Raw genomic sequence first — 12,895 nt, forward strand, 5'->3', positions numbered from 1 at the left:
GAGTTGCTGTGAAGTGTTGGAAGTGTTGAACAGCTGCTGCGCTTCAACCCAGAAATGAATGGTGCCTGGAGAAAAGTGTACATTTTAGTTGCCTGTTAAAAAAAAAAAACTAAAAAAAAAAAAAAAAAAGCTTGAAAGTGCTTTGGAATAGCAGCTGCATGAAAATGTAAGCCATTATTTTCACATTCCCTCCTGCCCATGATATTGTCTTCCCTGTCTGCTTCTTAGTTTTTCTGAGTGTTGGTGCTAGGGAGCACAAACACACACACAAATATTCTAGAGAGCATGTGGATTTGATTAGGATGTGGTAAACAACCTACATTTGGTTGTTGTTTTTTTTTTTTAATAATTTGACAAGCAGGCAGGTGAGCTACAGAATGACTTGCTTCTGAAGAAATCCACTGAAGCACTAACTTCAAGGTTCAAATCCTTTGCTAGACAGATTTATCAGCAGCAGGAGTTAAGTGCCTGACATAAAGTTGAGTGCATTTAATGTTCCAAAACAATAATTAACTGAATGGGAAAGGAAGAGAAAAATGGGTCATTTACTTTCAATGTTAAGCTTCATGTCATGTGAAGTTTTGCTTTATTTCCCAAAACTGCTCTGAAAGTTGGTTGTTTATTTTTTTTCTTTTTCAAGGCTATAAAGTTTGGAATAGAGCATTTGAGGTCTTTAGACGTAATCTAGTGTAGCATAGTATTTTAATAATCATTTTTATTTCCTTGGTACATCAAGCTTCATATCTCAGTTTGTTGCAGAAGATAGCATAAAATTTGTTAAAAAATCATAAAATACTAATACAGCATTCCATAAGACCTATCATCTGTATGAAAACATTTGTGTTCCAAATCTCAAAATAGACTCCACAAGGCCTTCAGAGACAACATCTTGCTTTGCCATTCTGATTTCTCTTTAAGTTCTCTCTCCAGCAACATTTCTGTGCTGTCTCTGGACTCTCATTGACTTGCTTATGTACTGTATTCTATAGCTGCTGGAGAGAGGAACTTGTAAAAGCAATTACCTTTTGCATGCACAGAGCTTTCATTCTTGCTTTTTCTTTAGACCCCAAGCAGAGTTATACTGTGGAGTTTTATAATCTGAGATAAAGAACTTTTTCCTTTTGAATTCTGACCATTAACATGCATTTTCCTAAAAGAAGAAATCTAACAATTCTGAGTTTACTCTGTTTTATATGGATTTCATGGTTGATTGTTACGTAGGATGTTTAATCGATATGACAACCTGATAGAACAATTGTTTTTCAGTCGACTCTAGAATTTATTTCATGCTGATTATCATTTGTACTAGGTACAGTATGAATTTTTAGAGTTAGGTCAGGTTTGCTTTACACATTGTATTTATTTTTTCAGAAAATATGCAAAATTAATACTCTGTTCCTCATATCCTTTCAACTCAGGATAGATATGTTACATTTCCAGCCTCTCCAACTCTATATAGTTTTTCTGGAAAACGTATTAGCTGGTCACTCTCAGTACCTCTTATTGAGCATCAATGGTAACTTTGGAAGAATGGGAAAAAAAAAAAAAAAAGCATTATTGGTTATGTATCTGGCATCATTTACTTCTTTTCAGCAACAAAGGTCTGCCTCTTGGTTTTCTGGTGGATAAAGGGCACCATCTCTACTATAATCTTTACTCTTACAAAAGTTAATGTGTGCAAATATTAAAGTTACCTTGCCTTTTTTAGAATAAATGTAGACTTTAGGATATACACAAAGTATTCCATGATTTAGCTTAGATTTTGTTGATTCAAGGACTTTTTCCAATGTGTATTTTTATAACTTTTTCTTAAGATATTAGTTCTGGCTAGAAAAAGAATAATTTTAAGGAATGTTGGAAAATAGGGCTAATTGTTATTATTACTACCTCGATGAGGTGAAGGGAAAGAAAGGAATAGGTGAAAAACATATTTATGGTCTATGGTTCCTCATGGTCCAAAGGTAGTCATAAAGCATTTATTTGCATGTAACTGCATTTTTAATTTGACCTCAGTGTTACCAGCTTGCTAAATAAATTGATGTATCTCCTCACTCTTCACTGCAGAAAGTAATTGAAACCAAAAATAGAACATGATGATGAATATGACAAGGAGTGAGAGAAGGTGACTGTAGATATATCTCATATTAGAAACCATTAGAATTGTAAATGCATTGCATAATTGTGGGTATCCGAAGATTTGTCACATGTCCAATTCTGAATTTCATTTAAAATATCTTTAGAGGGATTTTCATTTTTACGTTATGGTATACTGTGTTGCAAACCACAAGACACTGCTGTCTACACAGATAAATGAAGTTATAACAGAGGTGTGCAGGCTCTTCCACAGTATATCTTATATATCTAATTTCATTCATATGATACCTTCATTCTTAGTTAGTTCATATTGATGAAGCCAAGGCTGTTACTACTGGAAAGTCTTATTGCATACTTTCAAGAAAAGAGAAAAAGTTTGGGATCATCTCTTGAAAGAAAAATGAACTCTATATTCACATATTTGCTGATATGTACTCTGCAATGCTGCTTTGAAATGTAAGAGCTGAGAAGGACTGCATGACTAGGAGACATTTTAGGTGCAGCTGAGAAGCCACTGTGAATAAGAAAGCTGAATAATTCTTCTTCTCATGTCACTGATGTGATCCAGCTCCAAATCTGTGTATTTTAGGTGTTTTGTGCAAAAAGATATGTATCTATATATCAAGTCAGATTGTGGTGCACACTGTAATGAACTACAATGAATTACTTATCTTGAAAGCTCTACGTATGCAAAGCAATAGCAAAATTCAGTACTATGAAATGATTGCCACTCCTCTGTTGTGCCTTTAGTCTTGCAAAATTTCCATAGCAGAGAATTTACCAGACTTTCTTTCCTTCTTAAAAAAAAAAGGACATGGCTAAGTCATGAGTATGAGCACACTGAATTCCTTAGTATATATAGTATATATAGTAGTTGGGAGAACTGAAGATATAAAATTACAATGCAAATCTTGAAAAGTTGGTGCTTTTTAATGTTTCTTCCTACAATGAACATTATATTTGTGCCTTCAGTAAAAATAAAAGTAACAAATAGGAGAGGTGGACTTTAAATTATTGCTACACCAGCTTGCTAAAAGCTTCTGATGCGTGATTCAGTCTTCTTGGAGGCTACCAGACTGCAATATGACTTAACTTTAATGTTTTCTGTTTTCTCTTCTCTCTGTGGCAGTATTGCTTGTCTTCCTAAATTCTTCCCTGTACATTGTTTCTTTTAGAGAATGGTGCTTAGCAATTTACAGCTGTAGTGATATATCAAAGCTGTCTTAGAAATAGTGGTCTGGTCAGAGCTAAATGTTTGTTTTTGCTATGTTGCATCTCCAATAGGTAACCCTCTTTTCCTTATTGTTTAGTTGTAGAATGTGATATATGTTCATTTTGGTGTAAATAAGAGATTACATGTTTTTTCACTTTCTGACATTACCTTAAAATTTAACGAGATTTTTTGTGCAATTCTCTGCATATTTTTGATGGATTTGTGGTAGGATAATTCTGTTGTCACTAACATGCACGCATGCATACACAGTGCTAGTAAAATGCATCGATGTGGATAAGCTGTCTTCCAAAGAAAACAAAACAGAACATTGAGCAATGTAACAATTAAAAAAAAAACAAAAAACAAATAAACCAAGCAAAAATAAAAAAATAAAAAAAAAACATCCAGACTGCTCTTAGAATTAAGCTTAGGCTCTCAATCATTTCTAAAACCAAGGAATATTTGAGTTTACAGCATTCGCACTGGGATGCAGCAATAGTGTCTAAAGGAAAGAAAAAAAACCTGTGAATTACCTCTGAAATATCAGAAGATGTGAACTTTTCAGTATAAAATAGCCTTTGGATGATATAATGGTTGTTGATTAAGGTTTTTTGCTTAAACTTTCTTGACTTACTGTACTTAGAAAAATGGTTTTAAAATGTAGCTTCTGTCTGAGAACATGAACTGCTGTCAGATTATAATGCTGTTAGATTATAAAATAAGATACAGAGTTAACAAGCTACTTTGCAATACCAGTGCCAGGATCCACGCGAGAGTATGCCAGATTCTCACCACTGCAGCATCATTCCTGCCTACAAGAACTCCCTCTTGGAGATGTATGTCATTTTTTATGCATAATACTGAAAATCTTGCTTAAAAGGTCATGGATAGCTTGATTATTTTTTTTCCCCGAGAAATTTGCACAAAACCGTATTTATGATAGTTTATTTGGGATGGTAATGAATATTAATTCACAATATTGTTTACTGAAATATTTTTTTCTTTGAATTTTCTAAATTAACTCAATGCTGTCCATCTGATCTGCCTAATCTTTCAAATAATTGTTTTTTCTTTTGTTGAAGGTAGTATAGAGGGAGCTAAAAATAATGCACCATATTGCGGCAGATGCATGCATGGTGCTCTGTTGTTTCAAACTGACCACCAGAATGACTACTTGTTCTACAAGAATGCCCTAGTTGTGCTACATGCAGCATAAAGCAGACAGGTTGTTTTGGAAATTTAATTGCCCCTTGAAGTCAGAGCTGCCAAGCAGCATGGCAATAAACACATGCTGTTTTGGGGAGTGGTGAGTAGGAAAGTCAGTTCTGTGTCCCTGCCTTTGCATAGTCTAGCAGTTATAGCTGATATAAGTGGAGCAAGGCTCTTCCTACACCAGCGTTTGAGGGAGTCTTGTAGATTAGAACTGGCAAGTAAAGAAGAAAGGCTGTAGAGCATGAACATTGTCTCCAACTGTGTTCACGTGCATGCTCAGATTAGATCACAAATGGTTATTTAAGCAGTTAAAACCAAGGGCTAGGTCTAACTTAGAGCCTTCTGACACAGAAGACTATTTAATTCTAAATTAGCTTTTGTCTTTAAGAAACTCTGAGTCTTTGACCCAATATTTGCTTTTCTGCCATTTACATCTGTTTGTGGATGATGTAGAATTTTGTTTCCTAAATTTTCAGTCACAAAGATGTCTGGTCGAGTGAATACTGGAGAACTATGTGAAATGAAGAACAGTTAAGTTATTGAGCTATCAGAAGAAAATAAATGCTAAGGACTGTTTCAAGGAATGACGTAGTCTATGCAGGGAAATACTTATCCTTGTGGGAATGAGGAGAGACCCAGAACAGATTTTTGTGTGCCTCTAGGATTCAAAGTTAGTAATATTCAGCAAATAGGGAAAAATAGGGAAATAACTTCTACTTTTTTTTGTAATAAAAGTGAACTGGGTACTTATTCAATCTAAACATGCCACTGTCATCTGAAATCTGGGAAGAAAAACTTTCTCACTTGAATGTGGTGTTAGAAAGCGAGTGTTCCTTTATTCCTCACAAAATGTACTGAGTGACTGAATCAATCAATCAAGCGCTCTCAAAGTTAATTTTCTACATTTAAACACTTAAGACATATGCAGTATATATGCAGTGCATTGGTATATTCATTCTTTTGACATATTCGTTCTTATCCAAGAACTCATTAATATATGCTAATGTCCCTCTGGGCATGCACAGTTGCATCTGTGGTGGATGTATGACCACCTGATCTCTCCACTTTTTTTCCTCCTTCAGCTTTATCACAGTGACTTTTGGCCGACCTTTAGCTGTTTTTCACCGGTTTGGAAATTGCCCATTGCTTGTTATGCCATGATGAGCAATTTTCTATCTTGGTGCACTATAACTCAAAACAATTTGTGTGCATCTCAAGAAAAAGTCCTTGCACCTGATGAATGCAAAAATAAAAGTATTCTACTGTGACTTCAGTGCTTCTGTGAAGCAGGATCATTGAGGGAAAAAAGGCTGTTCACATAACAGACAAAGCTAAACTGGAAAGTTTTAGAAATAGCACACACTGATTCCCTTTGGTCCTTAAACTAATATGTTGATACCTATTGCTAAGCCAACCTATATCACTAACTAATTTGGCTTGTCCTTGCTGACCTTCAAATTTCCAAATGACAGGTAGCAGAGGACCTTGTTAACCGGTTGCAACTCAATGCTCATGCTGACAAACTGGTGAGAACGTACAGTGCTGGCACAAAAAGAAAGCTCTCTGCTGCTCTGGCTCTAGTTGGTAAACCACAAATACTTCTACTGGTAAGTAAAGGCGATAATACTGTGGGTACTTTGGAAACATGATAAGTAGACTGACTGCACTGAATTTCTTTGTCTTACATGTTGCCCTCATAAAATTCAGGTCGTTTCCTGGTCATTCATAGAGAATAATGACACACAGATGTACAACTGTTCTGTTTTCTTTGCTGTATGAATGTTAGTTTTGTTTGCCTGTATTCATAGATCATGAACTGAAATTGTTTTTCAATTTTTCCTTCTTTTTCTTGTTTTGGGGGTAGTGGCATAGTCAGGGGAAAGGGACACTAAACAAGCACAAATGCAATTGTAGCATCCAATGACCCAAAAGGATATGTAATTTATTTTAAGATTTGTTTGTAAAGAAGAGAATATGTTAATGATTTATGTATTCTCTACTTTTTATACAACATGAGAAAAGTATATATGAACAATTATACTGGCTTCCTCAAGAAGGAAAATTCTGTTTTTAATTCATTATTTAATGCTGATGTAATTAGTTACTTATCTATATTTTTTAGATAATTCATATTTGTTACTGCATATCATGCTTCATAGATCTGGCCAGTTTTAATATCTTTATTGGATTCACTAATCAAAGTAATACTCCTGAATGATATTAAATTGAATTATGTTTTGTCTTGGTGCCTGCATCCTACCATTTATTTAGGTCTGAAACTGGCCTTTTCAGTCTAAGCAATGCTGTTTGTATTGAAGATCAGGGAATTAAAAAGCTATGGGAATTGCATCATTATTTCTCTATATTCTTTTTCTCATTATTACTTTATATACTGGAGCTGGTCCAGAGGAGGCCACAGAGATGATTAGAGGGCTGTAACACCTCTCCTTCGAAGACAGACTGAGAAAGCTGGGCTTGTTCGTCCTGGAGAAGAGAAGGCTCTTGGGGAACCTAGTTGTGGCCTTCTAGTACTTAAAGGGGGCTTATAAACAAGAGGGAGAGTGACTTTTTACATGGTATGATAGTGATAGGACAGGGGGAAATGGCTTTAAATTAAAAGAAGGGAAGTTTAGATTAGATGTTAGGAGGAAATTCCTTTCTCAGAGGGTAGTGAGGCACTGGCTCAGGCTGCCCAGAGAGACTGTGGATGCCCCATCAATGGAGGTGTCCAAGGCAATAGTATTGTTTTTTACTTCCTTTACCTTTGCTTTGTTACTTCTCAATAGATAAAAGAAAACTGAATTTCTTTTCACCTTTGTCATTATTAGCTAAACACCAAAATCAGCATCAGATGGGATGATTTAGCTTTGGTTCTTGACAACTTTGTTTCAGGTTTCAGCAAGGGGTCCATGATGCAAATACATTAGCTAAGATCATACCATCCAAATAGGTGCTGACACCCGTTATGAAAATATATAATATTAAATGCAGCTTGGAATTTTTTCTTCTCCCTAGTTTTGTAGTGAAAGATAATGACTTTTGAAAATAAGGTGTCATTCTTTCTTCTGCAAGCCTCTCCTGTAAATATATGTATACCTAGAACTTCATAAAGAAGTAAATGAATGTAAGAGTGCTTGAGCAAAAAACTAATCAGGGTGTCTTTTAGTGATTTCCTGAAAATGCAGGACTTTTCTAGAGAGACAACTATGTTCTTTCATTGTAAATTCTGTTCATTATTCGTGCTGAGCTGGAGTTGTGTTTTTCCCATATTGCTGTATCATTACTTTCACTTTTCCTGTAGGATGAGCCAAGTTCTGGGATGGATCCTTGCTCTAAACGCTACCTGTGGAAAACCATCTTGAAAGAAGTTCAGGATGGCTGTGCAGCTGTGCTGACATCCCATAGGTGAGATCCTTATTTCAGCTGCCATTATATTGCCTTTTTCTTTCCTCACTCGTTATCATCTTCGCGAAAAATAGAATATTCTGAAGGCGTGCTCACACTTGTTTGAAACTCAGAGCATTTTTTGGCATTTTATGGCAATACCTTCCTGCTCGTGAAAGTTGAACTTTAACTGTGGCTCAAGGAGGCTACAGGCAGAAGAATGATGCATCAAATGCTCCCTTTTCTATGCTCTTTCCTTTCAGTGTTGCAGTGTCACTTTTTGCTTGGAACACAAGAGTTATCCTTTTGCACTTGCCGACTTCTCAAAGCCTTAGAAACACAGATGGGAATGTAAAGCCTCCTTCTGATCTTATTGATGATTTTATTTTGTGTGATTGTATAGAATAAGTATGTCATGACACAACAAACACAGATACATCAGCTCTTCAATGTATGCATTTGATGGAAATGGAAGGATTGACCCTATCTTCTCGGAAGAGTGTATCTATATTCTATATCTTGTCAAATCTTTGAAATGGGTATTGGTGCATCAGTTTTGTAACATCTACAACAGAATGGAATATTCTGTGTCCCCTTAAGGAATATAGTACAGTAGGTGTAATTACATATTAAATGTCTTTGACTGAGGGAAGAAGTCTTGAAAAAGTGCCCAGAAAGGACAGAACTAATTAATCTAAACAGCAATGCAATAATTTGGCCAAATTAAATTTGAAGAGTAGATGAATTGGTAACAGTATGCAGCAAAACTTACTTCAACATTTTCTAGATGTTAAATTTTTCAGATGTTCTCAAAATTTATATTTATTGTCCCTGTATACGAGTGGTACATTATTCCTAGGAGGAAAAAAAAAAAAAGTTTTCAGAAGTTTTGTGAATTCAGTTTGTGGAAAATGAATCTCCAAAATCATGCAGTTGAATATGTGTTTAGCAAGTGTTTAGCAGCTCACTCATTTAGGGAACAGAAGTCATGCAATGTGAATTAAGATGAGTCCTTTTCAGGAAACTGTGCTTTGACTTTTCAGTCCAGGTTAAGAACCCCTTATTGTCAAAAGCCGGCTAAATAAAAGAGCTCTGTGGTCTCATTACTAACATGCTGTGAGCAGGAAAAATAAATAAATAAATCCATCAAATAAATTGTTACTAATTGCTCATTTAGCTCCACAAATGAATGACTTCTGGCTGAAGCACTTATAAGTAAAGTAATAATGTACACATCTCATTTCTAATTAATAAGACATTGTTGTATCAAGTTGCAGAAATTATCATATAATATTTGCTGAAGGCCATTGGAGATTTATTTGAGATTTTCTCAAAGGCTACTTGCATAAGTAAAATATTTTTTTTCCTATTAAATGAATTAATCTTTGTGCATACCAGCAAATAAATGCATTGAGGAATAGAAATGGTTTCCTGGGTAAAGATTAATTTTTGAGGTCTATTTACTTGTTAATTTTTTTTAATTTGATTTTTTTTGAGGCAGGAGAGTAATGAGTTTGTATTAATCTTCTATACTGGCCTAATTTTGTGCTATTTTGCCACAAGTGGGAAATATTATGCTGAGGGAATCATTAGGAGGCACCGCATTCTAAACTGACTCAGCTGTCTTCCTGTTTCATGGGAAGATGTGTTAGCCATCTCACGTCTCTGAAATGCAACAGCTTGCTCTTTGTCAGTTCTCACTCTACTCCTATCCCATTTTAAGAAATTATTCTAAGAAGGATACTTAATCTCCATGCTTTTCCAGAAAAATCACTATAATTTGGACTGCACATACAAGACTCTTGTTTAGTTTTCTCAGGGGTGATGGAGCAGAGTGAACTGCACTAACATCAAACAACTTCAACTTCTCTTTGAGAAGACAGTTCTTTGATGAATACGTACGGACTGATGTCCTGTCTAAATCAATGCTTTGGAAGAAACGCTCACATAATTATGTGTAATATGTAGAAGAGTAACCCATGGTAACCCATCTGCCCTAAGCTTTACAAGTCAAAGTTATTCTTTGTCAGCTGAAGCAGTCACATCTAAGAGAATCTGGCTTTTATTATTCAGCTGTGTTTCCATGTCCTAAATTCTATTTTGGATTGTAGTGTATTGCAATTTCTTCTTTCCTGCAATCAGGCTAAGGGTAACTTTTCTTTTTGAGGATATGGGTTATGCAAGAAGCAAGCTGAGCAAGTTTACTTTGTTCACCTTCCTCTCCCCATTAGTGCAGAATGATCATAAACATGTATTACAGGGAACAATAGAGTTCATGGTCCCACATCAGTGACATATTTGAGGCTGCCTACCTGGTATTTATTTGCCGGTAGTAATAAAACCTTTGTATTGCAGCCAGAGTTGTTGAATTAAATCTGTACTAAAAATATAAATTTGGTTTTGAGGTTTTCTTCTGACTGTAATGTGGTTATACCTTTTGTTATGTACTGATGAGGGCTACAATTTGAACTGTTCCCTTTAAAGCTGAAGGTTTTGTGTACCTGTTTTTGTAGCTGCCCATATTGCTTCCATTTTAACTTAAGTTAGATATATACGGTGTTCTCTGTTTTCACTTGTCTTGTTTTAATCCTTTTTTCTTTTTCCACTGTACTCTGTAGTATGGAAGAATGTGAAGCCCTCTGCACGCGACTTGCTATTATGGTGAATGGAAGCTTCAAGTGTCTTGGTTCTCCCCAGCACATTAAAAACAGGTATTATATTTCACCACTGAATTTTCTGTAGCTATGTTCAATCTAAGAGCTGGCTAGATATTTTAATAGTGCCAAGGCATGAACACTTATGACTGTTGAGCACATCTTTCTTTTCCTGTCATCAGTGAAGTTAAAAAAGAGCCAATTAGGATATCTTAGCTAGCTAAATTGACAGATGGCATTTCTACAGTGCTTTGTAATCTGCACTGATAATTGAAGAAGACAGATCTGTATCTAAAAGAAGCTCTTCCGCACTCAACCTGAGAAATGCATTATGAGATTTCAACATTCTGTGATGTTATTGGGTATCCTTTGAAATTATCTCCACCTTCCTGGTGGTAATTTCTTGTAAGAGGAAAAAGTACCTGGCAGGTCAGCAGCCAGTAAGATAATGCATTTTGAACCACTGTTGTCTCCTAATGAATTCACTGGTAATTTTAGGTATTTACTCTATGCTTCCTTTTCATGGTGTAGATAAGCCTCTCTTCTGCTTCAGCTCTTCTCATAAGTTAATTTAACATCTGTTAATGAAGTTGTTTATTTAGAGGTGGGGCTCAATTCACCATAAAAAAAACAAAACCAGAAGCTGAGGAGAGAACTGCTGCAATTTACAGATAGAACATTCACATTTAGTAATAAGCAGAACTTTTATGGCACCCAGACAGCCAGCTGTGTAAAATGACATCACTTGTTTACAGGCAGCAAAGACTCTGGTTTGTACCAGTTCAGCATTTAGCATTTTTAAGTGCAAATAAGCAATCTCTACAGAAATTACATTCTGCTGTGAATATAAGGCATCCTGTATCTTAGACAACTTTTTGTACCTTCAGAAGGACACTTCTGGCTTTTGGTCCGTTGCTTTGTACAGAATTTTAGGATTTTATTTTGATAGAAATATAGGCACTTGCTTTCTAGCTGCACTGGCATAACAGATATGAAATACGTACACTAATAAGCTGTTTTCTTGCTAGGTTTTTTGTTTTTTTTGTTTGATTGATTGATTTTTATTTATTTATTTTTATTTATTTTTTTAACAGCAACATAGACTTTCAGATTTGTGAACTGGTTGGTGAAAAAGGTTGGGGTCTGCTTGACCTTGAAGAGGTCCATTCCACAAGTGCTAGGTTCACCTTTATCTTCTCAGATAAAGGTAATCTTAGAGGTCTTTTCTAACCTTAATGATTCTATGATTCTAAATATACTCAAAACATCTGGGTTCATAGAACAGTTGTTTCTCAATTTGCTACACTCTTTGTAGACGTACATTTTTCAGATCACGGTAAGAAAATAAATACTATATGACATGCAGAAGGTATCTTCAAGTTTATTCTGAGAGCACCCAGACATTCACAGATCAACTATGCAGAAACCAAAGTTGTGTCTGCTCCTCTTTTAAACTCAACAAACCCAAATCAAGATCAGTATGTTTGTTAGTTATTATAATTTTATAACAATATATAATAAAATTATACATAATAATTATTCAGAATATTTTTGAAATTATTACATATACAATTATTTTATATCTGTAAAATACGTATGTATGTATATTTCATTATATTTCATTCTGCCATCAGCTTTGTGTTCCTTGTATCGCCCTGACAGTTATTTCATGCAAGTCAGTGGCATTCTTGTGAGTTAACATCTGGACATTCTATAGAAACTGAAACCTTCTATAGAAACTGCGTAGCTGAAGCTGCAGTAAGACTTTTGTTTAAGACAGATTTAAAATCCCTTTATCTCCTAGCTCACTGATAGTTTTAGTCTCCTAAGTTTCCATATGTATTCAGAAATTCATTTAATTTTTCTATGACTTTATAACCTTTATTATGTAAAAATACTCACCAGCAGTACCAAAGAATTTAATTAAAATCAACCAGTTATCTGAATTCTCTCCTCATCATTAATTTTCTTGGCTTCTGGGAGGAAATCAACAGTAGAGGGCAAAGTCTTAAAAGCTCATATACAAGCAGATGTTTAAAGATTTCTTTCTTTCCTTTCCCTTTTGCCTTTTCCCTTTTCCCTTTTGCCTTTTCCCTTTCCCTTTTTCCCCCTTTCCCCTTTTTTTTCCCTTTTCCCTTTTTTCCCTTTTCCCTTTCCTTTTCTTTTCTTTTTGTTAATTAAACATACAATAAAGAGAGATTTCAATTTTTTTTTTTTAATAACTTTTAATAATTTCTGGGAGAAACCACAGAGTATCCCTATTCTATTATTTTGCTGCTTTAGGTTCCAAACTTCCCTCCAGATTGAGCTCTTTACTGTGGTTTTCTTTACCTGGCTG

General features: G+C 35.1%; 1 protein-coding gene across 1 annotated transcript in view; it reads left to right on the forward strand.

The window, feature by feature from the left end:
- Positions 1-12,895, forward strand: part of ABCA13 (ATP binding cassette subfamily A member 13) — a 170,318-nt gene that overhangs the window by 142,086 nt on the left and 15,337 nt on the right. Inside the window, 3 exon segments of the mRNA XM_031552699.1 lie at positions 5,992-6,126; positions 7,821-7,924; positions 10,522-10,614. Of these exon segments, the coding sequence (XP_031408559.1) occupies positions 5,992-6,126; positions 7,821-7,924; positions 10,522-10,614 (332 nt within the window).

This window comes from Meleagris gallopavo, chromosome 3 (genome assembly GCF_000146605.3).
Source record: "Meleagris gallopavo isolate NT-WF06-2002-E0010 breed Aviagen turkey brand Nicholas breeding stock chromosome 3, Turkey_5.1, whole genome shotgun sequence".
Lineage (NCBI taxonomy): Eukaryota > Metazoa > Chordata > Aves > Galliformes > Phasianidae > Meleagris > Meleagris gallopavo.